At 37.6% G+C, this 27,515-nt stretch overlaps 1 protein-coding gene across 1 annotated transcript in view; it reads right to left on the bottom strand.

Annotated features, from left to right (window-relative positions):
* The window catches only part of LOC121957465 (CUB and sushi domain-containing protein 3-like), a 446,534-nt gene that overhangs the window by 83,550 nt on the left and 335,469 nt on the right, over window positions 1-27,515 (bottom strand). The window contains exons 19-29 of the mRNA XM_042506041.1: window positions 24,432-24,548; window positions 23,761-23,976; window positions 20,197-20,385; window positions 14,457-14,557; window positions 14,223-14,291; window positions 13,888-14,044; window positions 9,003-9,194; window positions 4,754-4,880; window positions 3,399-3,601; window positions 2,649-2,840; window positions 1,625-1,763 (exon numbers count right to left, since the gene is read on the bottom strand). Coding sequence (XP_042361975.1) covers window positions 1,625-1,763; window positions 2,649-2,840; window positions 3,399-3,601; window positions 4,754-4,880; window positions 9,003-9,194; window positions 13,888-14,044; window positions 14,223-14,291; window positions 14,457-14,557; window positions 20,197-20,385; window positions 23,761-23,976; window positions 24,432-24,548 — 1,702 coding nt within the window. The remainder of the gene's footprint in view (window positions 1-1,624; window positions 1,764-2,648; window positions 2,841-3,398; window positions 3,602-4,753; window positions 4,881-9,002; window positions 9,195-13,887; window positions 14,045-14,222; window positions 14,292-14,456; window positions 14,558-20,196; window positions 20,386-23,760; window positions 23,977-24,431; window positions 24,549-27,515) is intronic.

Consider the following 27,515-nt stretch of genomic DNA (forward strand, 5'->3'; position numbering starts at 1 on the left):
GATTAAGAAAATGACACAGACAGGGACAAGAGGGAAGGGGGAAGCAGATGGGGAAAAAAGCACAAAACCATATTTTAGGATTGTGTTTCCAATAGAAAACAGGTTATTTACAGAGTTGTTTTTTGTAACAGAAAGTAGGGCTGTGAGGGAACACGGAAGTCACGGTTCTGTGTAAGTTCAAAACACAGTTTCTTTATTTATTTAGAACAGACAGGGGCGCAAGTGTAAAAGACACAGGATCACCAATTTGGCCTACCAGCAACTTTGTTCTTTGGCTCTTCCAGCTCCAGTGTTTCATTTGCACTCATCATAGAGTGACTGACTCGCTCACCATCAACTTTGCTATGCTAATTTCAGCACCTGTTACTAACAGTGTACAGTTAAAAGTTCCCTGGCAGATCTTGCGCTCATGAACTTTGGTTCCACATTACATGCATATGCATATATACCATATATTCTGTGTAAGGATGCGTGTGCCAGACCATGACCTTCACGGTGTGACTGTTCAACATGAATACAGGAACTGTTACAGCCCTACTAGAAAGCATGTCCAAAAGGTTCCTAAAAGCATTTTCAGAAAACGAACTGAATGTTAGAAGCTAAAATTTCCACTTTTAGAAAGTGTCATGGTCCCAAATGGCTTTCAAGCCCTCATACAGTGAACACTGAAGCTGCCACTGACATTTTTTTGATTACAGCTCAGTCTGTGTTGCAAAATAAAATAAAATGAATCCTGGAGGCTACAAGCTTGATAATCTGACATCAGTTATAGGAGGATTGAAGTTAATAGATCATCAAAACCTAATGGTTTTGATGATCTATTAACTTCTCCTGTTTCACCAAAGGGTCAGAATTTCCATGTGACCTAGTCCAGTGATTCTTAACCTTTTCTGGGTCAAGTACCCCTAAATTGTTACACAGTAGGTCACAGACCCCAATTTGAACAGATTTGGCTTTAAGGACCTCCATCTGAAAATATTTTGGTTGTGAAACATGATTAGGACCAGGACTCTATTGTTGTTGTCAACTATAGTTTGAAGAGATAACTATGGAGAAAGTGAAAGTTATGATCAGAATAAGCACGCATACAACTTTTACTGACATTGTCTTACTTCTACAATGAATTAAATAGTGAAAATTAACTTTTTTTCCATTTTTCTGGTGACCCCCAGAACTCTTTCAGGGACCCTTGTGGCTCCCTGACCCCTGGTTGAGAACAACTTACCTAGTCCATTTTTATTCCCCATTTGTTTGTGGACTTTGAGCAAGAATGACACTAATTGAGAATACTGTCTTTCTTATCATTGTCCAACCATTAACCAAAATGCGGGTTCAGCAAACTCACCCTAGATAAACAAATCTTTTTTTGTTTTATTTTTTAGCTGTTAAAAAGTGAGGCACTTCTTTACATTGTACTTGGCATTGTGTGCCCTCAACCCGTCGGGAGTAACATTCTTAGACACATGAGTGAGTACGCTGCCAGTGTCTCATTTGATATGTTAACCTGTCATGTACCAACCATTTCAAAATCAATAAATATAAATAAAAAAAATATATGCTGTATAATATATAAATTATATTAAAAAAAAAGAAAAAAGAATGGACTAGGTTTGTTACAGGTTACCTGATGAAGGCCAGTGATAAGACGTAATCAGAGTTGACAGCAATGAGCCAATCACAGTCCTTGGAGTGAGGATAGGGATGTGGGTAGTTAGGAGACAGTATAAATCCATTGGAGCCAGTGAGGTTTCCTCCACAAGGAGCTATGATAGGAACACAAGAAAAGGTATACAGTCATTGGAACAAAGTCTTACAGTACCATAAAATTTGTATTTCCTCAAACTAATTCACATAAAATCAGTTTCTTAACCCTTTGAAACCTGGTTCAACATCAGTTTTCCTGTGCTGCATGCACTTTTGAATTTACACTTTTGAAAAGCTATTATCTCTTCAAAACCAAATTTCTTTCAAAAACGTGGGAGAAAAAAGAAATGAGAAACTTGGCGAGAAATGTTGCACAAATTGTAAGAAATTAAAACTGGGGGACAAGAAAATGACCTGAAAATGAGTTTTGAAATATGAGGCATTATTAAAAACTTAACAAAAAAATAGAGAAAATGACAAGAAAACCATATTTATAATTATTTCCATCATACATTTAAAAATCTGGTACAGAACTTTTTATTTTTACTTTTTTAACTTTTGGCTTTTTTTATTTATTTATTTATTTATTTTTACTTTTCTTTTTTTAAAAAACATTTTTAGGTAGTTTTCTTGTATATTTTGTACAAATTTTTCATTTTTGGGCCATTTTTTTGTTAAGGTGCTCATTGCCTTCTCCCCATGCTTTTGAAAGAAATCAAATGAATTTGCTCAGGTTTCAGAGGGTAAATGGTTTTTAGTAAATCGCAGTTATAAAGATTTCCAATAATAAGCAGCAGTATAATGTGGGTGGGATAATGGAAAACCATCACACTGTATGCATTAAGTAACAACTTCAGATCATTAAACATTATGTTACACAGCCCTCCTATAAGTCACTCACAGGCGTGTCCTTGAGCAAGGTACTGAGGCCTAAACAACTGCAGTTGTGCATACAGCCCATCTATAGTGTGTCCCTATAAATATAAGGAAGCTGGACTTTTCACCTATGCAGACAGGCGGGCTGGGCTGCCAGTAGTATCTGTTATCCACTTGTATACAGGTGATTTTGTCGTCCCCCTGGAGCTCGTATCCTGGGTCACACTGAAAGGACACCGAATCCCCCGGCTCACGACCATCTCCACTACGACTGCCATTCATTGGTACACCTGGGTCCCTGCAGGCTGTAGCTACTGAGCCTGGACAGGGAGACAGAGAGGGAGAGAGGGGACAGGGAGAAAGAGGAGCAAATGGAGGAGAAAGCAGGCAGGGCGATTATAAAAATCTGTGTCACACTGCATATCTATAGCTAATTAAGCTAATGCATTAATTCAGTGCATAAAATCAGTCCTAATTCAAGTTACTGTTTATTATCCAGTATTATAAAATATCTGTTAAGATAATTTCTGGCGGGGCAAATGAGTTTTTCAAGTGGAACCATTATGCACATTTGGATTCTCAATTATGTGAAATATTGATATTCAGATTTTTAGTCAAACGAAGAGAAAGCACCCAGATGAAGACCTCCCTTGGATTATTTTTGAAGGACATTTGCATTTAGGATTATTTACTGAGACCATAACCCACCAATTTAACATCTCAAAAAAAGATATTAAGAGTCGTAGAAAAATTTTAATACAATTGGTCCCTCCTTGGAAAATGATACAGAGAACTCAGGCACCAATAGTGGATAAACTCCTATCACAACTTTTCTCATATTTATAACGTTTAGTGCATTAGTTCTGCACATTACTTACTGGAGAACTGGATAGCGAATCCCGACTTGCTGATGTAAAAGTCAGTCTCAAACTGAACAGTGACGGTGTTCAGTGTGGAGTGGATTCCCTCGGGCAGCAGAGACCCACTGAGCTCTGACAAAGACATTTCATTCTCAGGTGGTCCGTCCCAAACTTTCAGCATGTCGTGGCTGGCTTCCGTGTCAAAGGCCAAGAACTGAAGACTGTAGATTGCATGGAAAAGTATAAAAACCCATTTCAGATCATTTTGATCTTGTTTATTATAAAATAAGTAAAACACTATCTCAGGGGAAATTATGTTTCAGCTCTACATTTTTACAAAAGTTCTAAAGCAGGCACTAAAATCAATAATACTGTTATTTTAATGTGGAAATAGACACATTTTTTTAGCCATACTTGATATTATGAAGTAAATGTTGGTTGCAAAATGTGACGGCTATAGAAGAATTACAATATCTGTGTTTAGAGTGGTTACCCAAAAGCCTGGCTTTCACTATAAAATTCTGTCTGCCACTGGGTAAGATCTCCTGGCAAAATTACGGTGCAATTTACGGCACAAATGAAGTGAGTCAACCATGGCGCAACCGAAACAGGAATGGGTTAAGACTTTTGTTTTCTCCTGTACCCTGCATCACCCACCTCTTTTGGAAGTGTTGTGAATGCCATTTGGATGGATACAGGCAGATTCAAAACAACACAACTACAAATATGATACAGATTTCATGTTATTTCCTTATTTTGCTGCTTGTTTTTATCTGCTAGCTTAGAATCTGATATCAACCCAGTGCAAATTAGGTACTGCCAGATCTCACGAGAGTGCTTTGCTAAGACAAACATGTCTTGAACAAATTTTTTTTTTCCTGATTTGTCTATATAAAAAAAACTGTTTTAGTGTAAGAATCTTTATAGGGTTAGGTTTTGTGAAAACTTGGTCCATTATTTACTTCAGTGACTATGGAACGAAGGAATGTGCTTTATCGATTGTCAGATTCACTTTTCTCATGGGAATGAATAGACTTAGGGCAGGGGAAAACCCATGTAAGACGGATACAGGAATTCAATCTAAAGTAGGCTGTTTCAGTTTATTAGTGGTCTCTTGTTACCCCCAAAGCTGGCTGGCTACCCCCAAATGTAAGTTCTTTGCATTTACTATCTCTAGTAGTGGAAATGGCAGATGGTGGAACAGCCATAGTAACTTAGGTATTTCTTCGGCTCTGGGGAAAATGGAAAGCGATCTGGTTGTCTTTGCGGCAGCAGCACCAATAATAATTCCACTTAGAGATGCTAGAGGGGAAAACTTGTCGTTTTTCTACTTTAACAATACTACTGGAAAGGTTTTGGGTGGCACACATTACCTCACAATGTTTCCTGAGTCCACCTCAATGGTCCAGGTGCAGCGCAGGTTATTGTCATAAGGGAAAGGGTATCCCGGGGAAAGAATCCTCCCTGAAGACTCCCCTTTGAAACGGCCGCCACACTCCGCTACAGGAACCACACACACACGCGCACACAGGTGAGAGACATTAGAGACTTTCAACCCTTTGAAACCAGTGCAAATTAGTTTGATTGAAAAAGCAACTTAAAAAGACATGGCCAAAAAAAGAGCAAAAAAAAAAAAAAAGTTACAAGAAAATTACCTGCAAATAAGCAAAAAAAAAAAGAGAGAAAAAGTTAAAGACAAACAAGAAAATTACCTTAAAAAGCATTAAAAATGAAAATCTATATTCATATATTTGATTACATCTTTTAATGTAACATAATTTTAAATAACACATTTTTACAATCATAAATGTAGTTTTCTAGACATTTTTCTTATTTTTTGGATGATTTAAACTTTTCTGGATATTTCTTTGTCATTTTTAATAATTTCTCGCAGTTTGTGGGACCCATCTGGCCAAATGGTCATTTTCTTTTTATTACCCATGTTTTAAAGATAAACCAAACCAATTTGCTCAGGTTTAAAGCCTTTCAATGTATACAATGCATAATAAAATGTCACTGCATGTTATGTCTCTTTCCGTCTGATTAGCACAATTGTGAAAAAAAAAAAATCAAGTCCTCCAAAAATGGGTAAGTGATGAGTTTGTATGTGTTTATTTAAGTGTGTATGTGATGTATGACAAGTCAGCCAGTTATCTGACTGTGGCAAGTGTTTATCAAGGCAATCAGATCCACTAGGTGCACCTCAGTAGCCACTGAAGAGTGATTAAACGATCGCCACTGAGACAAATGGATTAAGAACAAAGCTAACTCTTTCTCTGTGTCTCTGTCTTTCTCACACACATGAAAAGAAAAGAAGAAGAAGAGACAAAGTGCTGATCCTGCATTCATCTCTAAAGAAACCATCACACATTATATAACAGAAAATAATTCCCCTTTCTCTCTTTGTCTCTCTCACTTATATATTTTCACAATCTTCACCCCCCGATGTTCCTCAGGCTCCCCTCCCTTCGTCACTGGAATATATTATCTCGAGTGATAGGAGCAATATTAAGAGTTGGGTCGGAGGGGGGAAAAAGAGAGGAGAATAGGGAAAAGAGAGACAAAAAGGAGAGAACCAAAGAGGGGTAAAGAAGGAAACACTACGGAGTAATAATACGAAGAAATATAATATTAAGACTGGAGGTTAGCTGAGGTCATGACGTGTCACTGCTAAAATATAAAGACAGAGAATATCAGCCAGTGGTTTTATGAGTCTTTCATTATTGATAGTGAGAAGGAAAGAGACTTATTAAGCTGAATTCAAAATCAGAAAGTTCGCAGGCAGCGATGAAGAAAGAAAGGTCCTTAAAACATTGGGCTTGCTGTTATGCTTATAACTCCCATCTGGAGCACAGCTGCCGCAGCCATTTTGTGTGTCACTCTGTACAGGCTCAGCATTTGTTTGGGTTTAATTAGAGAATGTAATCATTCAACCAAATACCTACAGGGACTGACGGCCTCTTAATAAGCTTCAAGTACTATACAAATCACAGCATTTCAGGCACTATACAGCGACATGCTGATGAATGTGTGAGTATGTTCTGGAGCTCTGATATTGCATCACCACTAAAAGACCATTATTGACTTGTTGACATCAATATTCGGAGCTGTGGTTTCTATTTGCCCATCACTTTGAAGCCATGTAAAATGAATTAAAAATGAAATTGTGCTATAATGGAATATCTAGATGTGTGTCAATAGTCAGAATAGTTGCTTCCCGATATAATTTCCATAAAACAGCCCGTGATTTGATACAGTGGTGCGCAGCAAAACCAAAATGTGTTTATTTATTTTACATGTTTGTAAATTACCCCTCTATAGAGTAAGGATGACATAAATAGGGGTTAAAAACAAGCAGAAGGCGCGTGTGCATATTTGAGTACAGAGCAGAGCATTGCAGCGCCTTCGGGAACAGGGGGCCAATCACCGGCTGCAGGAAAGAAAATGGGTCAATTGGGCAGAGGGAGTCCAGGTGGTAAGCTGTCCTGAATAAATAGGCTTTTCAATGAGACTTTAAAACTACAGCAGTGTGTGATCTCATGAGAAAATCAGGAAGGTGATTCCACAGGAAAGTGGCCTCCACCCGCTTTCTTTCCAGGTTATTGAATGAAAGTCCTGTAGGCAGAGACTTTGCATGAAGCAGCAAGCGACTGTAGTGTATTGTAGAGCAAGACTTAAGGCTCATTTATACTCCCTTCACTCACGTAAATAGATACATCCTTTTCAAACGTAACCGTCACTGCCCACATATTTCCATGCATCCACTAAAGGGCACTAGAGGGCAGCGTTCTCACACATTTTTCTACTTTTCCTTGGGTCGCTATCCAATTCACATTTAATTACCGTCCAATCATTTCCTATATTCTATACTTAGGGTTTGTGTCTACGCTCAAGCAAGATAACATAATATAGATGTTAAAATTTCTGACCAATAATCTCTCTCAAAAAGTAGCCATATTTATATGTCTTTCTTATGTCCTATGGTTGTATCTTCCTACACTGCCCCCATGATTTCTGGTGGTTATGCTCTGTTTCATCTGTAACCTTTCAGGAAATGCGCACAAATATTAAGGACATAAACGAAGAGTACGAACAGAAGACACCATCCATGTCTGTAAACTTATCTAACGTTGAGCATGAATGAGCCTTTACCACAATGATGCTTCCTGCTATTTAAAAAGTGTATGTAGTAAATCAGATATGCTGGCTTGATACCTTAATCAACTGTGGAAGAAAACCATTCAAAGGGGAATAATGGCATAAAGATGCCTGTATTTTCTTATTTTCTTTTTATTTGGCAATGTTAGGCAAGTACTTAAGCACTGCACTCGTGACATCGGGACTTAATAACAAGGTAGTGATCAAATGCCAGACAGTAAGCAGCACGCTTCCAAAAAATTGAAGACACTGATTTTATTGATTTTCAACCCGCTTTGTGGTCAGTGTTTGTAGATGAACTGTGGTAAACTTCTAGGCACTAAACAATTGATATCCATCCTCTCCCCCACTGCGAAACTCTGCAATATTACATATTTCATGTCATTTGGTGGAATTTAACTAGCACTTGGGGCTGTCGTCTATCTACAGGCTGTACTTCTGCAGAATATACAGATCAAGAGACACACCCGCCCCTCTCTCTGTGTCTCTCTCTCTTTTGTTCTCAAACTCAGACCAAAATCTGATCAAACAGAAAAACTAGGCAGTGTTGATTGAAATCAAAATCACGTTACTGCACTGCCTATTTCTCATCTGAAATATTTCCTTAAATGTATTTTAAGCCCTGTTTTGCCATAATAACGAGAATGAACAGGAAGTGGGCACCATGCTGCTTTCTGCACAGCGAAAACGGAGGCCGGAAATACTGAGATCAAACAGTAGAACTAAGCAGTGCCAATCAAATATGAACCAAGATTCTGTTGCAGTGTTGCATATTTCTCAACTCAAATGTTTTCAGAAACATGTTTAAGCTTACTGTTTAACTGTAATATAAGATCCGGCTGGCCGCCATTGTGTCGAATGGATGAGGCTGCATAACGTCACCCGCCAGCAGGAGCATTTACTGGTCCGATGCATTCTGGTAGTTGTAAGTTTTTTACTTTTGAGCAAAAGCCAATGTCGCAGTCCTTTATCTCTTTTTTCTCAGGTCATGTAGCACCAGTTTCAAAAGCATTTGCAGCTGCATAGATGGGCTACTTTTCTATGAGGAGCCTCTTAATATCGTGGAAATACTTCTTCAGCTGTGTTGATATTTATTTACTGAACATAACCTGCTCGTGATTTTTGCCTCGAGTAAATGTGACAAAATCTCTGTTTTAAATTGAAACCAATACCTTTGACAGGCCTTGGATACCTGTGCTGCAATTCACCAAATACATGGATTAATGTCTGCAGATAGCGTTGGCACGGACCATGCATTACGGATAACAAAATGCAGCAATACCAGTGAAAGCCAAAGCAACAATGAACCCTCCTCACCTTTCCCTCTCAAGCATAATAAAAAGCGTTATTCAAGGTTCAACCCATTATTGAGTGTATGTGCGTGCCTTTGTGTGTTTGTATACATCTGTGTGTATGTTTTCAATGGGCCTCTTTTCAAAATGTGAAAGGCTACAAATAGCATACCGATACAAGAAGGCAGAGGGTTATCCCAGGCTCTCCTCTCTCCTGTCATGCACTTCAGTGTGGAAGCTCCATGCAGAGTGTATCCGGGCTCACATCTGTATGTGATGCTGCTCCCGGAGAAATGACCTTGGTCGTTGACCTTGAAGCCGAACTGAGGCACACCTGGGTCTTCACAATGAGACAACTCAAAACCTAGAGAGAAGTAAAAAAGGATAAAGATAGATTCATGCAGTGTGTACTTTTTAAAATACTCACTAAGGGACACCTGAGACTCGCCAGAGAAAACAGATTTAGTGTTGTTTAGATGCACAACAATGTTCCCTTAATATCTGCACACTAAATTATTCTGTTTATGAGCTTGATGATATCTCAGCTCCTGTTAGGTGTTTATCCAGATTTAATAAAAACAGAGGAAAAGATGCATGAGACATATAATATTAGGAGCGATACTGGAGCATATACACCTTATCCAATTTAATGTTGTTTTTCACAGTCTTTCTAAACTCAGTTTCCATGGTAATATTCAAAATGTTCTGTTTATTCATGTGCACAATTTTGGAGAGTGGGATATGAAGAGATATATAAATAGCTTATCCTTATAAGACCTTAACCGGGATTTGATCTACGGCATTACCTGGAAGACGGGGTGCGCTTGGATTTGAGTTATCTCCCTGACGACTGCAGTCAGTGCATGTCTAAATCTTTTTATACAAAAATGGTCATTTGCAAAGCTTTTCTTTTACTTATTGGCAATCTGAACACATCGATTCAAAAAGACACGCACAATCCGTATCTGAACACATCAACCATCATGCCGACATCTAGTGTGAATGATCGCCGATCTGATATTGTTCTATGTATGTACGGCATGTATAAAAGAATAAACCATCATGCATTATTCACTGAAACACACCTCTGAGTTTGATTGAATTCCTGCCTTCGTAACTACAAACAAAAACAAATGTCTCTTGTTTGTATGGGAAACTAACTTTTATCTGCATCAGTATGAGAAAGTTGAGGTGCAGATGAGTAAGTAATGTTCCACTCAACAATGCACTATGAATATCATCCTGCACAACTCAGTTTAAACAATTATATTTTCTAATTTCCAACTATGCGTTGAAGAGGGTGCTGCCAAATGTGGATGTGCTTTCGTGAACATCAGAATGCACCTTTGACACCCCAACCTACGCTGATATCAGAGGTCTCTGAAAGCTCTGTTAATCAAATGTGACACGTTTCTTGTGATAGTTTCGACGGTGGAATTTACAATCACTTCTGTGGGGCTTTCGCAAATGAACGCCATTTAGAGTCAAATTGATCCTGTTAGTATGTCACATTAGTCAGGAATTAGTGCACATGAAATTTAATTGCTGAAATAATGTGACTCTAATACTAACTAGCTGACTAGCTCAGATTTGATCTAATTACACAGCACATACCTAAATGTGAGAAAATATGTAATGTACTATAAACTCTTGTCAGTGTTTATACAGAGTGGACAGTTAAAAAGCTACCTGAACAGTCCAATCAGCTGTGCTGTGTAACATTAAGGTATTTTAGTATTTTATAGTGTACATACTTTATATATACATACAGTTCCTGCACTTTAAAATGGTAAAAGTTGATCTTACTCAGAGAAAAGTAAGAAAAGAAAAGTATATATAACTTACTTTACTTACTTTGTGTTCACTTTATATCTTGTTAAGTTTACTTGAAATGTCTCTGTATTTACTTAATTTTGTGAAGTTGTTGCATCTCAAAAATGACAAGTGAAATGACCTTGTTTTTTCTCAGTGTTTAGCAACTTCAGTAAACCAGTCAATCTGACTTAACTTGATAATCAAAAAGGATTTTGCCAATGATTAAGTTGAGAGATCTGCAAGTTATGTTTTCTTAACATGCTTAATACAATACAAATATGATTGATTAGTATGCAAAAGGCAGAAAACAGATATAGTTACTTAAACTTAAAAATATTGTTTTAATTAAACTTGCCATTTTTAAGTTCAAACAACCTCACAAAATTAAGTAATTATAACTAAATAAGTGAAGTAAATGTAAATTGAGATTAATAGGCATATCTACCTAAAATTTTCAAAGCATCGGTTTCCTAGATTTTTAAAAAAAAATACAATCAGCTTGTCAGATTTTACAGTGCTAATCCTGCGAGCAATATGTCTTTTTATGGGGGGGGTGCACCGCCGAACATCAGTATTAGATGATATTTGCCTTGTTGACTGCCTTTGGCCTATGGGCAAATTAGATGACATTCAACAATGGCAGTGGCCAATGATTTCTGTTGTGTAACATTAATTTTGTGCAGGCTAAAAAAAACAATAGTTTGTTTAACATGTTTAAGATGAATAATTATCTCCCAATGGATATCATCAGTACGGAAGCCCTAAGTGGACGTGTTTTTTTGTTTTTTTTTTTTTACAAGCCGTTTTCTCGATATAACGAGATATTATCTCGTTATAACAAGATATTATCTCGTTATTCTCGAGAAAACGGAGTTTGTTTTCCTGAGATATTATCTCGTTATCTCGAGAAAACGAACTTTGTTTTCCCGAGATATTAAGTTGTTATCTCGAGAAAACGAACTTTGTTTTTTGGTTTGTTTTTTTAAACTTTATTGAATGAACGTCAGAAGAAGAAGTGGCGGGTGGATGATGTGACAGCAGGTGCCGTGCGGTGTTCAGCACGGACAAATGCGTGCAGGTTCTCGCCCCTGCACGTACCAAAAAGCACCGGAGCAACAGTATAATAATCTAGTTATGATTACTGATGAATTTGGGTGATGTGACCCTGTAATAATCATCTTACCTTGCGCATTTGTCCGTGCTGAACACCGCACGGCACCTGCTGTCACATCATCCACCCGCCACTTCTTCTTCTGACGTTCATTCAATAAAGTAAAAAAAAAAAACCCCAAAAAAACAAAGTTCGTTTTCTCGAGATAACGACTTAATATCTCGGGAAAACAAAGTTCGTTTTCTCGAGATAACGAGATAATATCTCAGGAAAACAAACTCCGTTTTCTCGAGATAACGAGATAATATCTTGTTATAACGAGATAATATCTCGTTATATCGAGAAAACGGCTTGTAAAAAAAAAAAAAAAAAACACGTCCGCTTAGGGCTTCCGTACATCAGAAAGACAGAATGCAGTATACTTGCTATGAATGTGTCAGGGGAAACATCCAATTGTTTCTCTGATAATGCTACGTTTTGAACAACAAATCTTCATGGACATTGGCAGGAGGAGAGTTAGTTAACATCAGCTGTTAGCAGCTGATGGCTGGAGCTAACAGCTAACGAAGGCTGCATTAAGTTACATTATTATGCATTCAAGCTCTTTTCATTAAAAATCAGTACTGCATTAAGTAAATCATATTATATATATACATATATATATATATATATATATATATATATATATATATATATATATATATATATATATATATATATATATATACATACATACATACATACATATATATATATATATATATATATATATATATATATATATATAGATATATATATAGATATAGATATATATAGATATACATATAGATTTAGCAAGAAACTCAAATGAAGTTTAAAAAGATGTGGGTTGATGATGATTTTCACAGCAATATGAAAAAGATATTAGAGAGGGAATGACGATATATTATATTTATCAAAGAAGGCCTTTGATGCAGTTATTAAAAAATGTTTTAAATTTCTAAATTTTTTTTTTTTTTTGGGGGGGGGGGGGCAAGAAAAAAAAATCAGGAGGAAAATAAGGGTTATTTTTCTAAGTGTTTCTTTTTGTAATATTCATTTTGACCACAAGAGGCTGAAGCGCCACCAGGGGACTTTTCATTTCTGTCTGCACTCTAAAAATGAAAATGAGTATTTATATATATATATATATATATATATTAGTGCTGGGCATAGATTAATTTTTTTAATCTAGATTAATCTCACTGCAATCCTGTAGTTAATCTAGATTAATCTAGATTAAAATTATAGATTTGAATTTTGCCAAAGACATTCAAAATAATATCTATCTATCTAAATGATGAAAATGCATCACAAAATGCTTGAGAAAGCTGTTTCTACTATAATATTTGGTAAAGAAAAATAATGTTCCATAAGATTTACTTTGGTGTTTAACTTTTTTTTATTTTGTTAAACACAGACATTTAGGAACACAGGTTCTGTCTCCATGTGGAAAAAGCTTTTTCCTGCTAACTGGAATGAACAGCAGAGGGCGCAGCCTCTGATAACATGACCCTAACTGAACTGTGGGCCTACATTAGAGGTCATGAAGAAGACCATTAACGGTCAGCAGCTTTGTGACACGGCTTGAGCCAATCACTCCAGTCACTCAGGCAGACCAGCTTCCGCCTTGTTCGCGCCCCCTCCACGTAATTCGACCAGGTATACATCCGCGCTTAAACAACAAAGTGAAATTGGTGCCTTGCTCACTGTATAGACCCAACTTAGTGAATAGTTTATCGCGCGATAAGGAAATTATCGCACGATAAACTATTCACTAAGTTAACGCAGCACACGTTAACGCCGTTAACGGCCCAGCACTAATATATATATATATATATATATATATATATATATATATATACATATATATATATATATATATATAGCAAGAAACTCAAATGAATATATACTTGTAATGAAATCTACCCAAAATAAAAATTTGCACACCACCTTGAAGTGAAGGTACCACTACTTATATCAAGGTAAAGTTGTTTCTTTAATACCACAGTGTTTTCTTGGTCCGAATGCAACTCAGCTGTGCACATTCAGGTTATGACTGAGTTGGGCTGTGTGCATGTACAAAGCTTAAAAGATTATTGTGTGTACTTACTGGAGTAGACCAGTTTGAATCCTTCCCCTGTACTTTCTGAATCACTGAAAAATTCCAGCCAAAGATGGTTTGAAGTGGAGATCAGCGTCAGGCCCAACATGGACGAACTGGTGAACGCTCCGAGAACATGGGCTGTGCTGTCTTTACCATCATAAATCTGTGATAACAACAGCATCATGCATTTTAGATGAAAATACAACATAATTACCAACCAGTGATGGTTGTTTTGTTTTCAATGGCATGATTTTTATCATCACTGATCGATTTTAGACACAATTGTCAGCCAAGAGGACTGACAGAGGGAATCAACATAATGTGTGTATATGTGTGTTTACCTTGAGTATATCCCCTTGGGCAAGATGAAAGGTTCGAGCAGAGATGTTGATGCCTTTCCCAGCCTGTACCTAGGGTAAACATGAAAGCCAAATGAGTTATTGACCGATAAAGTAGACAACACGTACCCACAGATGTTTGAAGATAAGTTATTAACCTCGGCTAATGTTCATGATGATTTTTTCACATGTGCCAGAGTCTGTATTTCCCTTAGTTAGGATGCACAGATCTGTTACCTGGATGCTGTAGATGCACTCGTGGTTGTTGTCATAGTTCATTGGATAGTTTGGAGAGAGAAGGATCCCTTCGTTGTTTATAACTGAAGAACCACACTCAGCTGAGGACAAACACAGAAAAAGGAGAGTTAAAAGATATGGTTTGATTGTTAAGAGTTTATAATGGTGTGGTAAGAACATGTGGGAGAACATTAACATTGGTTACACAACAGAAAATGGCTCACATTTAAAACTTTCTTTTGAATAAAAGTTTTTTTTTCCCTTCATAGAAACAGTTCAATCCTACGATATAAAAGTTTTACTTAAAGTAAAAGCAGTTAAAGAGAACACAGTGTCCTCAGACTGAAAAGATTTTTTTTCATCTTACAGCAGATGATTCTTTTTCTCCTATAAATGGATGAATACATCTAATGTGTGCTTGTGTGTATGTGCGTGTGTAATTTACAACCCTTTTAAACAGCTGTATTGTCGGCCATCTACTTCAGTTGAGGAGAATGGGCAGGCAGTGAAACTGAGAAACTAATTTACCTAAAGATACCCACTCTCTGCACTTCTCACATGTGCCCTCCATCTACAGTATCTATGTCCCTTTTCTCTCCTTTTCCCTCCCTCTCTCCCTCTTCTCTGTGTCTCTACTGGTGTAATAGTCATATTACAGCTGTCATATCGTCAATAAATCACGCTGCTACAGTTTCCATTTAGAAAATTACCTCTCCACCCTCTCCCTCTTTCCTCTTCAACTCCCTCACTCTCTTTCTTTCTCACTGTCTCCCTCTCTATGAATAGTGCCTCCTTCACCCTCCTCTACTTCAGTCAACCTTCATCTTCTCCAGAGTTTCCTTTTCCTCTCCCTCCTCCTTCTTTTTTATTTTTTTACTGTCCCTCTTTTCCCTCCTGGTTCTGTCTCATTTCCCTTAACAAACATGCTAAATAGAAGATAAGGTCCAGAAATATTAGAGGTGTAGAAAAACAAGCCAAAGGCATGTTTGATTTTCTAAAAGAGCAAAGACACCTCTGTGGTACCTCTCCAACTCCCTTCTGGACAGCATTTAATGAAAACAATATGTTTGACTCACTTGGGATGTAAAGAAAGCCACACGTTAAACCAAAAACACCAACCTCCAAAGCAATTTACACCTTTAAACCTGCAAAGTACATCCCTCAGTTAATAAAAATAACCAAACAAAACATAAAGCAAGGTAAACAAAGAGCACAATACAAAGTTTGCAGTGCAGAGATATTAGAAAACAGCAAATTGTAGGTCTAATCGTCCCTTTCCTCTCATCCCCACTCCTCCTTTGCAATGTGCACCACATCATGCAGCAATGCAAAACAACACACAGGCACTAAATATAGCAAACCGCACTACACCATAGAACACAGCCAGGCAACACCGCTCCCACCTCTTTGCATTATCAGTCTTTGCACGTTGATGACAAAGAGCCAAAGACGTAAGAAATCTGGCACACAAAACAAGACGCAAAGCTGAAAATAAGATTGGTGTTTAAAATATTCTCACCGGCATTCTAAAATCATAAAGTTATAAAAAGTATCTGGTCTTTTACTAGAGCTGGATGATAATGTCTGTCTCTATGCACCTGTACAATCCCACGCGTCTCATGGTGTTTCTGAAAACAGCCCTGTGAGGGAGTGTGAAAACATTCAGTGTCGCCTCTTTTGCTTTTTATATTGCCCTGTATTGATTCTACATTTCCACACGAATCAAATCCCATTTTACACATTTCTTGCTCACAAACACCCTGAAGTTATGAGTACACACTAGTGATCCTTGTGTGCAAATTCATGCTTTGTGTTAGACTGCATTAGAGATTCTAATTTTTCAAAGACAGCAGGTAAGCCCTGGTGGCCAGGAAACACCTGGAAGACTAGTGCTTTGGTCAAGGACGATGACTAAAGTGCTACCAATACAACCAGAGAAGCCCAAAACAAAAACAGGGAGAGTAGGCAAACAGTGCTGAGATTCAAATCTATGACTCTTTGACACACTTTTCTCAGACTTTTGTCATTACAGTTAATTTTATCTTGGTCCGAATTTGAACTTGAACACTTGTCTGTATTTTGCAGTTGACCAAAAGTGTGCTCAACCTGATAATTAGAGATGTTTGCTGTAACACCATGTCCCAACTGGACATGATGCAAGCAAGCGTCAGTGACTAAATTTTTTACTACTACATGTTTGATTAAATTATTTCCTATTGCACTGTCCTAACTACAAGCGAGCACCACACTGCAATATAGCACGATACTCCTGTCGCTGGCATTGACAGCGCTGCAATGGACAGAGAACGGCTGTTTTACAGGGATTAAAATGGGGGCATCTGCACCAAATTTAGCTATTAACACCATACCAAATTAATATATTTATCTGAACAAACTTTGGCCTTCTGGTGTTCTTTCCACATAAGAAGTCAACACTTTTTATGCCGCAGGGCTACTGCCTTTACATACTTCTAACAAGGACATGATGTATGACCTTGTTTTTCCAATACAGCTAGTTTGGTGAAGTGTAACAGCCAACTCACTAATGGTGTAAACTCTAAACTAACAAAAAATGACAATAACCGACATACACCGTCATGTTCTGAAAAGACACATTATTAATACTGACAAGAAGTGACATTTGTGTTTCAGAGCATAAAACAGCAAACTACACAGTCCAGCACTGGGCATGATGGGAATCTGGGCCTTGCTACAATAAGTTGGTGTCTGGTTGGAGGTCGATGGCTGAGGAGCTGAATGTTTCTGTAAATATTGTGTGGGATGCTAGCAAGCTAGCTTGTTTTACAAAGTGAAGGTGGTGGTATGATATTGTGTGGAAGCTATAACAATGAATCAATCTATAAGTTACCCAAGTTAGTATTGTTGTGAATATGAATAATGAGGAAGTAATTACTCACACTTATTTTTCAACTGTTTTGTATCTGAATGACCAGCTGACAGTTAAGTGCCTCGTTTACATGAGGTGATGGAGATTTTAACAGATGCAGTGTGGAAAGACAGCGTGGAATATAACACAACGCGGCGTGATGGTCTCACTCTTGCATCCACGGTGAAAGTCGACTGACTGATGCATGTGTGAAGAACCAAAATCTGTATAAAAATAAAGGACGTAGACACCTGATGTCTCGTAGGGAGCCTGTCACTCAAACTGGCCATGACGTTAATTATGCACAACTTTAAGCCCAAATAAAATGTAAATGGGTAAGTTAAATAAAATTCAACACCCCAAACAGTTGTCATGAACAGGAAAATTAGCAATAGAGACCAAAAATCTTAACATGGGGGTCTATGGGAATTGAGTTGCTTTCGTAGCCAGCCTCAAGTAGCACTTAGAGGAACTGCAAGTTTTGGCACTTCAGCTTTGGCTTCATTTTTATCCTTGGAAGTTGCTGCTTGTTGAAAAAACATACTTACTATAACCTCCGCTAGGTTTGTTTGTTTGTTTGTCAGCAGGATTATAGAAAAAATTGCTGAATTGACTTTTACTAAACTTGATGGAAGGGTGTAGCATGGATCACTAGACAACCAAGTAGAGAGTAGTGTAGTTCAATATGTTGACAAGACAAAATAATAGAAATATAATGACTCCATATCACAATCCACATTCAAGGGTACCGGTAATCCTCTGGGGTAGCCCTCACACATATTTACCACACCTTCATGCAGAAAACAGTTGTTATGGAGTGCTTGGGGACAATGGTATCATGGGAGATCTGGAACAACTGTAAAATCTTTCATCTAAAACTAAGGTGTGGCGACCGAAATGTAAATACATATATAAGGCAACAGTTCCTTTATGATGAATATAATGGATGATATTTGTGTGTGGTAATACAGCCTCATCCTGTTGTTTTCACAGTTGATATATGTAGTTATATATGTTGCCGAACAAAATGTTTTCTGATTTCTACACTGAATGACAGATACTACAATCATTCCACCATGAGTGTAAATATTAACTTACTAAATCATACTGATTTGTGCGATGAGTATTTTTTTTCTATATGCACATTTAAATTGGACACAAGTGAAACGTCTTGCTCCTGAACATAGAGTTTTTTCGAATCAGCTGTTTTTGATAACAAGCTGCCGTGTTCATAATGTTATTTTAGTCCATGGATTTGACGTTCTCTAGTTTTAATTACATTACATATTTCCAGTTTAGAAGTATATAATGAATGCACAACTGAGATAATAAGCCTTCAATAATAATAACTATTTTTTCACATTATTCTTATAGTTTTGGAAATATATCCACACATGTATGGTTGTCCTTGCAAATTTGCATAGTGAATGGACTATTGGCCTTGGTGGAGGGCAGCTCTCTGTCAGTGCCCTTCTAGTTTCACTTATTTTACTGTTAGGCTCTTTTCTTTTTGCTTCTCTCCTCTGTACATTAATAAATGATACGACTCAGAATACACAAATTTTCTACCCAAGGTAAAACCATTTTAATTCTAATTGATACATCTTCACTGCAATTTGTGTTGCCTAGAGCGTGTGGTTCATAGAGAGGTTCTCCCACTTGTATTCGTGCACACGGCAACTAAATCTTACTTGATGTTGTTTCCATATGCATGTTTTTGTTTGTGGCTTGTAACACCCCTCTGTTGTAGAAAGACTGCTTGAGTGACATCCTTATGGATTAGAGTTTGATGTGGCACATGAACCTACTGCATAGTCGATTGTACACTGGACCATAGCGTAAGTCATTTTCACTTCAGTTTACTCAACATGTTTGGAAAACCTACAACAACATAACAAATCCTTATTTAACACTGGAACATTTAAGGATTTATCCTTTAATGTTCCAGTGTTAAATATACAATTCAGAGTCATATTTCTGAAAGTGTCCTTGATTAGAAAACTCAGAATTCTCAGGGGTGATATAGGATTGTGACTAGGTCAAACTGCTCACTGATGACTCACCTCAAAGAAATATCACTGACATTTATTGGTCATCTACTAACTAAAATTTGCCTGTATAAATGTAGATTTTATAAAGACTGTTGTCTCTGGAAGTCCTTTAATTTTAGTGTAAGTTTTGTGTATTTAATAACATCTTTTGAAACACAGTTTAAAAAGACTCTTTAATCAAGGACTGGGACATTAATCTTGAAAATGTACTTCCATCGTGAATGTGAAAAACTTTCTTTGTTCTAAAATACTGCCTAAATCCTTTCTGTTACTTCCTTGACTTTTGTGTTGTGCCATCTCCTTCACTATCTTGTAAAAGCAAGCAAAGTTGGCCTTGAGTGTCTGCTGACCTTTGAACTTAAGTTGCCCAGCATTCAGTATTTCTTTTGTGTGTCTTTCTGCATTTCATAATGTAGGCAGATATTTCTGCATTTGCAAAGAACCTCAAGACATCAACAGCTATGCAGCTCAATGGTATTTTGGTCACTGTAGGCCAGTGTTCTGTTCCATCGCCTGTTACATAATTCAAAACTTTTTTTTGTTTGTTTGTGAAACAGTAGATAATTGAATGGAAGATAAACTGAACACTATTTCACTATCAATAACTGTTAGTAAGACATTTTGAAAGATTTAACATAATTATGGCTTGGTATTGCTTTGCATTTAACATGTAGTAAATGTGCATAACACTTGCATTTTGCAATGCAAAAGTAACATACAGTAAATACTCGGCAGCTAAATGGCCAAAAACTTCAATATAATGTATGGATAATATTAAGATAATATTAATATTGCCACATACCGACACATCTTGGTAGAGGTGAGCTCCACATTCTCCGCCCTCCTCCCAGGCAGATCAACTCTGGGGCCCCCTCTAGGCGGTATCCCATATTGCAGGAAAAAGACAGAGTGTCTCCAATGCCGAAACTGTAGCCATTTCTCCTGCCAAACCGAGGCATCCCAGGGTCCTCGCATGGCTCCAAAGTATATTCTGCAGAAAATGGATGATAACTGAATACATAATACATACATGAATAAACATGAAGCATACACTACAATGGGTCAGCACTCTGAGCTCTGCCCTTTCTATGCCTCTGGCAAAAATAAAACAGGGCTAGAAAATAAACTTATCTAAGCTGATCCATCTTCTACATACGGAAGAATTATATTTGCTTAAACTAATGATCAACTAAATCAGTGCTTCAAAATAGACTTTTACTCCAATCAGTGATTTTTTTGAGCAACACTCAGTATTGCCGAGTGCTGCACAAGTGCCATCGTGAGAGGTGATCAGATTAGAGTGTAAATCTGTGTCCTCTACTTATGGTGTTAAATCAACAAACTGATGCCCATCACTCTCATGTCTTGGAAAAATCTGCCCCAATATCTGAAATAAAAGAGTTAACAGTGTAACTATTAAATGTTAACTGAAATGAACAAACGCCTCATGGCCATGATCTCTCTTTGTGTGAAGAGATCCTTTTCAATAATTCAATAACTCTTGTGATTAAAAACTCTTAAAAATGCAGCCAATTAAAATCTAATCCTCACATTAGAACACATTAGTCTAAAAGTTGTGAGCCTGAGTTGACTCCACCATGTCCTGAAATGCACTTGCTGATTTTGCATTTTGCATGGTACAGCGGGAGATTTATTTTCAGTGGGCGAAGACTTAGGATGTGATCTGTATTTTTTCAGAGTGTGCAACGGGAGGAGACGGCATGTTGAGCATGTTGCGATTGGCAAGTCACATCTCTGGTGACGCCTCACATGTGTTACATTCTGAGTATTGGCTTATGCCATCTGGGAGGCGGTAAAATGTCTGTCAGTGCAGACTCAGATTCAAGAGCTCCTTTATACAAGTCAATGAGGGTGCTGAAAGGGCTATTAGGCAAAAAAGAGATTAATTTACAAAGGGCAGCTGTAGCCTTGGACTTTGTCTCAAGTCTGCCTCTTAACCCTTTCTTTTATTTTGGGTGAGGGTATTGGTGAAGCAACATTATTGTGGATTTGGACAACACATTCTCGGCTATGAGGAATCCATCTCCATCTCTTTATTCTTATAGTGCTGTTTAATGATGGATTACATTCATTTTAATGTTGTGTAACCTGTCTCCTCTGTTAAGCTTATTTTCTTTAGCTATTCAAGGTTTCATTGGGTAGTCTTCACGGCCAGTTGTGTGTGTGTTTTTTTTTTAGTTAATATCCATGTAGGGATCTCCACATGTGGCACAAGAACACAATGCAGGCCTATCTCTAAACTGACATATAAAGTAAAAGTTTTAGAAAAGTGGTTGACAAAAGCTTGGCTGTGCATTGTATTTTTGACAATTTTCAGTCATAGCTGCTGTCGGTTCCACTCCACTGAAACAGCTCTTGTCAAAATATCCAATGACATCTTGAAGTGCGGTGACGCAAGGGCTTACTTTTGCTGGCTCTCAGTGCAGCTTCTGACATTGAAGACTTATGTAGGCAGTGCATGGGTATCTCGAGGCCAGCCCTGCAGGGCCCTGTAACACTGACTCATGGTGTTCCCCAAGGCTCTGTTTTGGATCCCTTTTTTTTATTTTTTATATTCTATACTTATATATATCTTTACTTTGTGGAGAATATTCTATGCTTTGAATAGTTACTGGACACTTTATTTTCAAAGTAAATAAAACATAGCTCCAAGTTGTATTCTAAGACTAGGTCCAGTAACATTGTTATTTGCATTATGTGCCACAATTATGCAGACCTACTTATATATATATAATGCAATCATTAATAATCTTGGAACTCACTGGCTATTGGTCTGAAGACAATAAGCCTCTGGAGCAATGGCCAATATCTAAGGAGATCTGGTGTAGTAACTGTATATCTTGGCCAAGACTTCCTCTTCTATTTGCCGTCCTTTTCGGCTTTTCTCTCTGCATATAAATACAGTTAAATTACAAAAAACAAAAAAAAAAAGTAAGGCTTAATCATCATCGGAAGATAGCAGATTACTTCCGAAAATGCATTTCAGCAAATGCATTTGGGCATCTGATCACGATGCCTCATGGGTGCCTTCCGTTAGAGGTTTTCTAGGCACGTTTAACTGCTAGGAGGTAAACCCAGAACACGCTGAAGGGATTTTAGATCTCATCTGACCTGGAAACGCCTCCCTGGAACCCAAAGGAGGAGCTGTAAAGCCTTGCTGGGGAGAGGGACTGCTAGAGTACCTTGCTCAGCCTGCTACGTCTGCATGGTATAAGTGAATGAAAATTGATAATTGGACGATGCATGTTCTGCCAATTAGATACTTGGTGCTGAAACATGATGGGTCACTAAATTTCTGACTACAAATGGAAACCATAATGCCTATAATACCAAAACCATGCCCCGTTGCCTACAGATTATGCATATGTATGGAGATATCTGTTTACAGAGATTATATAATAAAAATGAAAAAAAAAAACAACAACAACGAAACAAAAAAAAACCTTTGCATTTTTTAAATCGCCTATTCTAAATCAAGAATTGAATGGAAATAAATCTCAGAGCATTTAATCCTCATAAAATAGTTCCTATTGTGTGCCAGTCAGTCTTGTCCCTGAGGAAAAGGAAAAATGTTATGCCTCTTTAATCATCTGTTAGATGATCCAATCTAAGATCCTTTTGATCACTTCAGAGTTCTGCAAGGTCATGTACCCACCTACGTTAGTGAGCAACTTTAGCTTCAATTCCTTGTATCAGGCCTTGTAGACTATACTTCACTTTATGCTTTAAACTAAAGAGGACTGTGCTTTAGTGTTTGTGGCCTGTCAGACCTTGTGGACACCTTTAACATACAACTCAAGACTCACTTCTTTCAAACCGCCTTTGTTTAGCTTCCCACGCTTATATGGTGTATTTTATGTCTGTTAGTTTTTATCTGTTTTTAATATTGTGAAGCACCCAGTGATAAGGTGCTATATAAATGAACTTCATAGCTTTTCTTTGGTAACTTTACAACCTGAAATAAAACTTAGACTAATAAGGTACCTCTATACGTTTGAAGGGACTGTAATTGCCTTTATTCTGGTAGAGATATTGCTCTACCCACTTCTTTTTAAAGAGAAGCTATTATTTTACTGTGGTGTCCTTAATGTCCCTCCGTAAGTTTCTAGGCTGATTCTAGTGAAGGTCCTGCTCACCTGCTTAGAATTGATTCTAGGTGTTACATCACAATTTTGCGTTTTTGAGTGTACAAACTTTCTACAACCTACGATATTACTCTGAGTTGTTTCAGTATGGGAATAGGTAGAAAAAAAAGAGACCTCTTGAAATGATTAAAAATTATGTTAAATTAAATCTAGACCTTGTTGAAGTGTAATAGTAATGTGATTATAGTCAAATACATTACCAGAGAAAGTTATGTTGAAGCCCTCATACGAAATCGAAAAGTCAGAGATGAATCGTAGCTGGGCTTTGAAGTTGCCATAGAGACCTGCATTGATGTTGCTAGGCAACTCATTGCCGGTCAGGCGAGCCAGTGGTTGCATGAAACTTCCGTTCTCAGTAACCAGGAGGTAGTCATGTTGGTCCTCCAAATGAAAAGAATTGAACTGAAACTGGACTCCTGGACGGACAGACACACACACACACACACACACACACACACACACACACAAGAGGACAGAGAGATAACAGAGAGAATCTTTAGAGCTTTCCTACATTCTCAGCTCATCAACATAACCATATTTCTAATCATTATGAATAGTTTATGATAAATTAACAGTGTAATTACAACAGACACAAATTCAGCACTCTCAACACCATGTACGGTTATAAAATATAAATAAATACATAAAATATCTCAACATCATTTGAGTTTTTAACATCTCTTCTAGCCATAAATATCAATTTGAATGTAAACATGCCCCTCTGAATATTCTATTAACCATAAAAAACCTATTAGAATCCAGATTTGTGGTTCTAGTACAGCAGTGGCTGCACTCCTGTGAGTGCTGCTTGCTACTGTCCCTTGCTCTGTCTGTCTCTATTAGGAAGTGTGGATCTGTGTGAGTCTCTTGCCTTTCCCGTGGCTGACTTCAACAGTCCAGGTACAGTTGAGAGATGAAGGGTAGCTGTCTGGATAGCCGGGACTAAGGATGGTTCCCCAGGGACCTCTAACATCCCCACCACACAGGGCTGGATAGATTGAGAGAGACAGAGTGGGAGAGAGAGAGGCAAAGAGAGAAAGATGTGCAGAGACAGGGGACAGAGGCAGAGAGAAGGTTAGCATCAGATTGTTGATAGCCAAAACAGATAATGTTTCCCGGTGGACCTTTAATACCACATCTATAGTACATACACACACGCATACCCGCACACAAGTGCTACAAGAGAGGAAGAAGTAGACAGAGATACGGAAAAGGAGACAATAAGAAAGCAGTCCTGAGTAAAAAAGGTCTGCATGAACTGACAGCTGCAAATTGTGTGCCTTTTCACAATTTGGAAATATGACTTTTCCTTTATAGCTTTACTTTAAATGTTTAGTATAGATTTATTTATGTTATTAATTCCTCCAAAAGTTGCACAAAGATAATAGAATAACATAAATAATGTAAAATCCACCACACATTCTTCATAATATCAATTCTGGATAATTTGTTGTTTATGTAGTTTAATGTCCCTGAAACTTACCAGTGCCTGACAATGATTTACTGTGCAGGCAATTGTAGCCATTCCTCATATATGTTGTTAGGGCATTATATTCCCAAGAGATTAATTAAAACTGTAGTTATTTTTCTGTTAAAGGAAAATTTTCAGTTTATTCGTGTGGATTTGAATCATGCTGTTATTTTTGGGGTTGTTTCACTTTGCTGGAGTGTGTTGCTTATATTCTCTGAAACATCTGCTATAGGTCAGAATAAGTGACAGTAATGACAGCAGTGACCACAGTGCACGCTGGAAGTGTGACATGCTCACCAGGCAGTGACAGCTCTGGTATAATTAGAGTAACAAAAGGTAACATTTCAGCTTATCTGCTTAACCATAATTAGCTCAAGCTTCAAGATCCATGCTGCTAATTAAGTATCTCCCGTACTGTAGTGACTTATCACGTCTTCCAAAGTTTCCTCATCAGTGCATTATGTGTCATCACACTTGATTCCTTATTTTCAGTGCCACTTTGTAAATACATATTTGGCCAAATGATAATTTTGTCTGGTGTTGCATATGTTTTTTTTTCAGCATTAATAGTTTCTGGACAAAACAATCAACTCAAATCAATCAAATTTATATGCAGTGGATATATTGTGAGCCAAGAAATGTGTGGAAAAAATGTAGAGAAATACAAAGTTATTGGAGTAATATGAGTTCCTGGCTTCAATGAAAAGTTGCCTGTTATATAACAAGTGACCATCTGGACAAAAAGAGTAATTTATTTTACTGAGAAGTGTGGGAAAATTGAAACCTATTTGCAAGATTGTGTTGCTCTGAGATGTACACTTTCTGAGCTCCAAATTGTTTTTAAGGCAGAAAATTGAGACATGTAATAAGAACTCCCAAGAAAAACAATATTTGAAAATTATTTAAGCTAGTTTTCCACAACATTAATGCTGTGCAATAGCTGCGACGTGTGCAAGAACCATAAAATGTCTTTTGTGTCTGAAATCTCCTTTTTTTCTGTTAATAGAGTTTGATTTTAAGTGATTCGAAGCAGTGATATTCAAAGCAGCGAAGCAGTGCAAATGTTTCTTAGAGACTACTTAAAACATTTTGAACCCCAGAGTACGGCCTCAGGATGACCCTGCAAGTTCTGCGCACAGTTCAGCCCTGTGCATTGTTATGCAGTAAGAGACCTCTGCTCACACAGAGATGCTCAGAGTTGAGACCAGGTCCTCTGAAAAGCTTGGAAAAATCTGTTGCTCATTCTATGCATACTAATGCATGCATGTGTTGCAAGGTGCTTCATTTCTGCTCGCTCCACTTGGTTCATCTTACAGTTGGCCGACTGGCCTGTCATTTCCTCTTACAATAAACCTATAAAATGCCATAACATTACCGCAAAAGTGCAACGGTGGCAGAGCTGCTGGTAGAAGGTCAAATCTGAAAGTTCTGCTGGGGTTTCCTTGAGCAGAACAATTTACCAGTTCTGTGAGAGCTGAGAACCCCCAACTCTGAGAACTGCAGCCCAGACAGCTACTACAACTAGAGCTGCAAATTGTGATTTTATTGTCAGTGCATGTGCACTTGTGCAGGAATGCATCACGTGAGACCGCAATGTTTCTCTCAGTGGTTTTTGAGTTAGTTAAAAGAGAGTATAAATTAGTAAACTGCACTTTAAAAAGCAACACTTTCTCTTTTTATTGGTGCCTTTTGTGTTCAGATCAATGTTCAATTTGTTCAATAAAAAAATGTTGGAAATATTATCTTTTTAATTTAGCAAGGATTTTTTTCTATTTTAGCAGTATGCTGACAGCAGCAGAAAGACAACACTGAGCACACTTAAATATCCGTTGAGTTATTGCAAGTAACATCATTATTGCAATAATTATTATCACATATTTTCCTCATAAAGTGCAGCCCTTGCTACAGCCACATAAAACAGGCAAGTCAGTCACTAAAAATGCGCTCAAACCACAACAGAGCATCAGTGTCTTCACTCCCATCCACCACCGTTTTCACAACATCAGCATCCCTGAAAAAATGGGTGAGAAGTGAGAATATTTCCAGATACACACTTACACACATGCACATACACAGTATACACACAGCCTGACATACACACTTATGCACAAAAGCTTGCACTCACAGTGCCATTAATTATTAATACTTTTCTGCCAGGAAGCTCTTAATGTTGAATGCTGAGTTATGTGAGATATTTGAAACATTGCATCACATCTCTGTCTCTGTCAGTGCCTTTCTCTCCATCTTTCTTTTATATCTCCCTCCATCTTGCCTTCTTCTCCACCTCAATCTGTTAGCAGGTATCTCTTGTCCATCCTCTTTCATGTGCATAAAGTCTAATTGAGTGATTCCACTAAAACATCAATCTTTGGACTTCAGAAAAAGGTTGACAAAGTAATTTTAATTATAGTTGATTCATTAAAATCCACACAACTGCTAAAGGGCTTCCCTGGCTTGGAGGAAATCTAATTTATGGCAGTCAAT

Source organism: Plectropomus leopardus, chromosome 18 (assembly GCF_008729295.1).
Source record: "Plectropomus leopardus isolate mb chromosome 18, YSFRI_Pleo_2.0, whole genome shotgun sequence".
NCBI lineage: Eukaryota > Metazoa > Chordata > Actinopteri > Perciformes > Serranidae > Plectropomus > Plectropomus leopardus.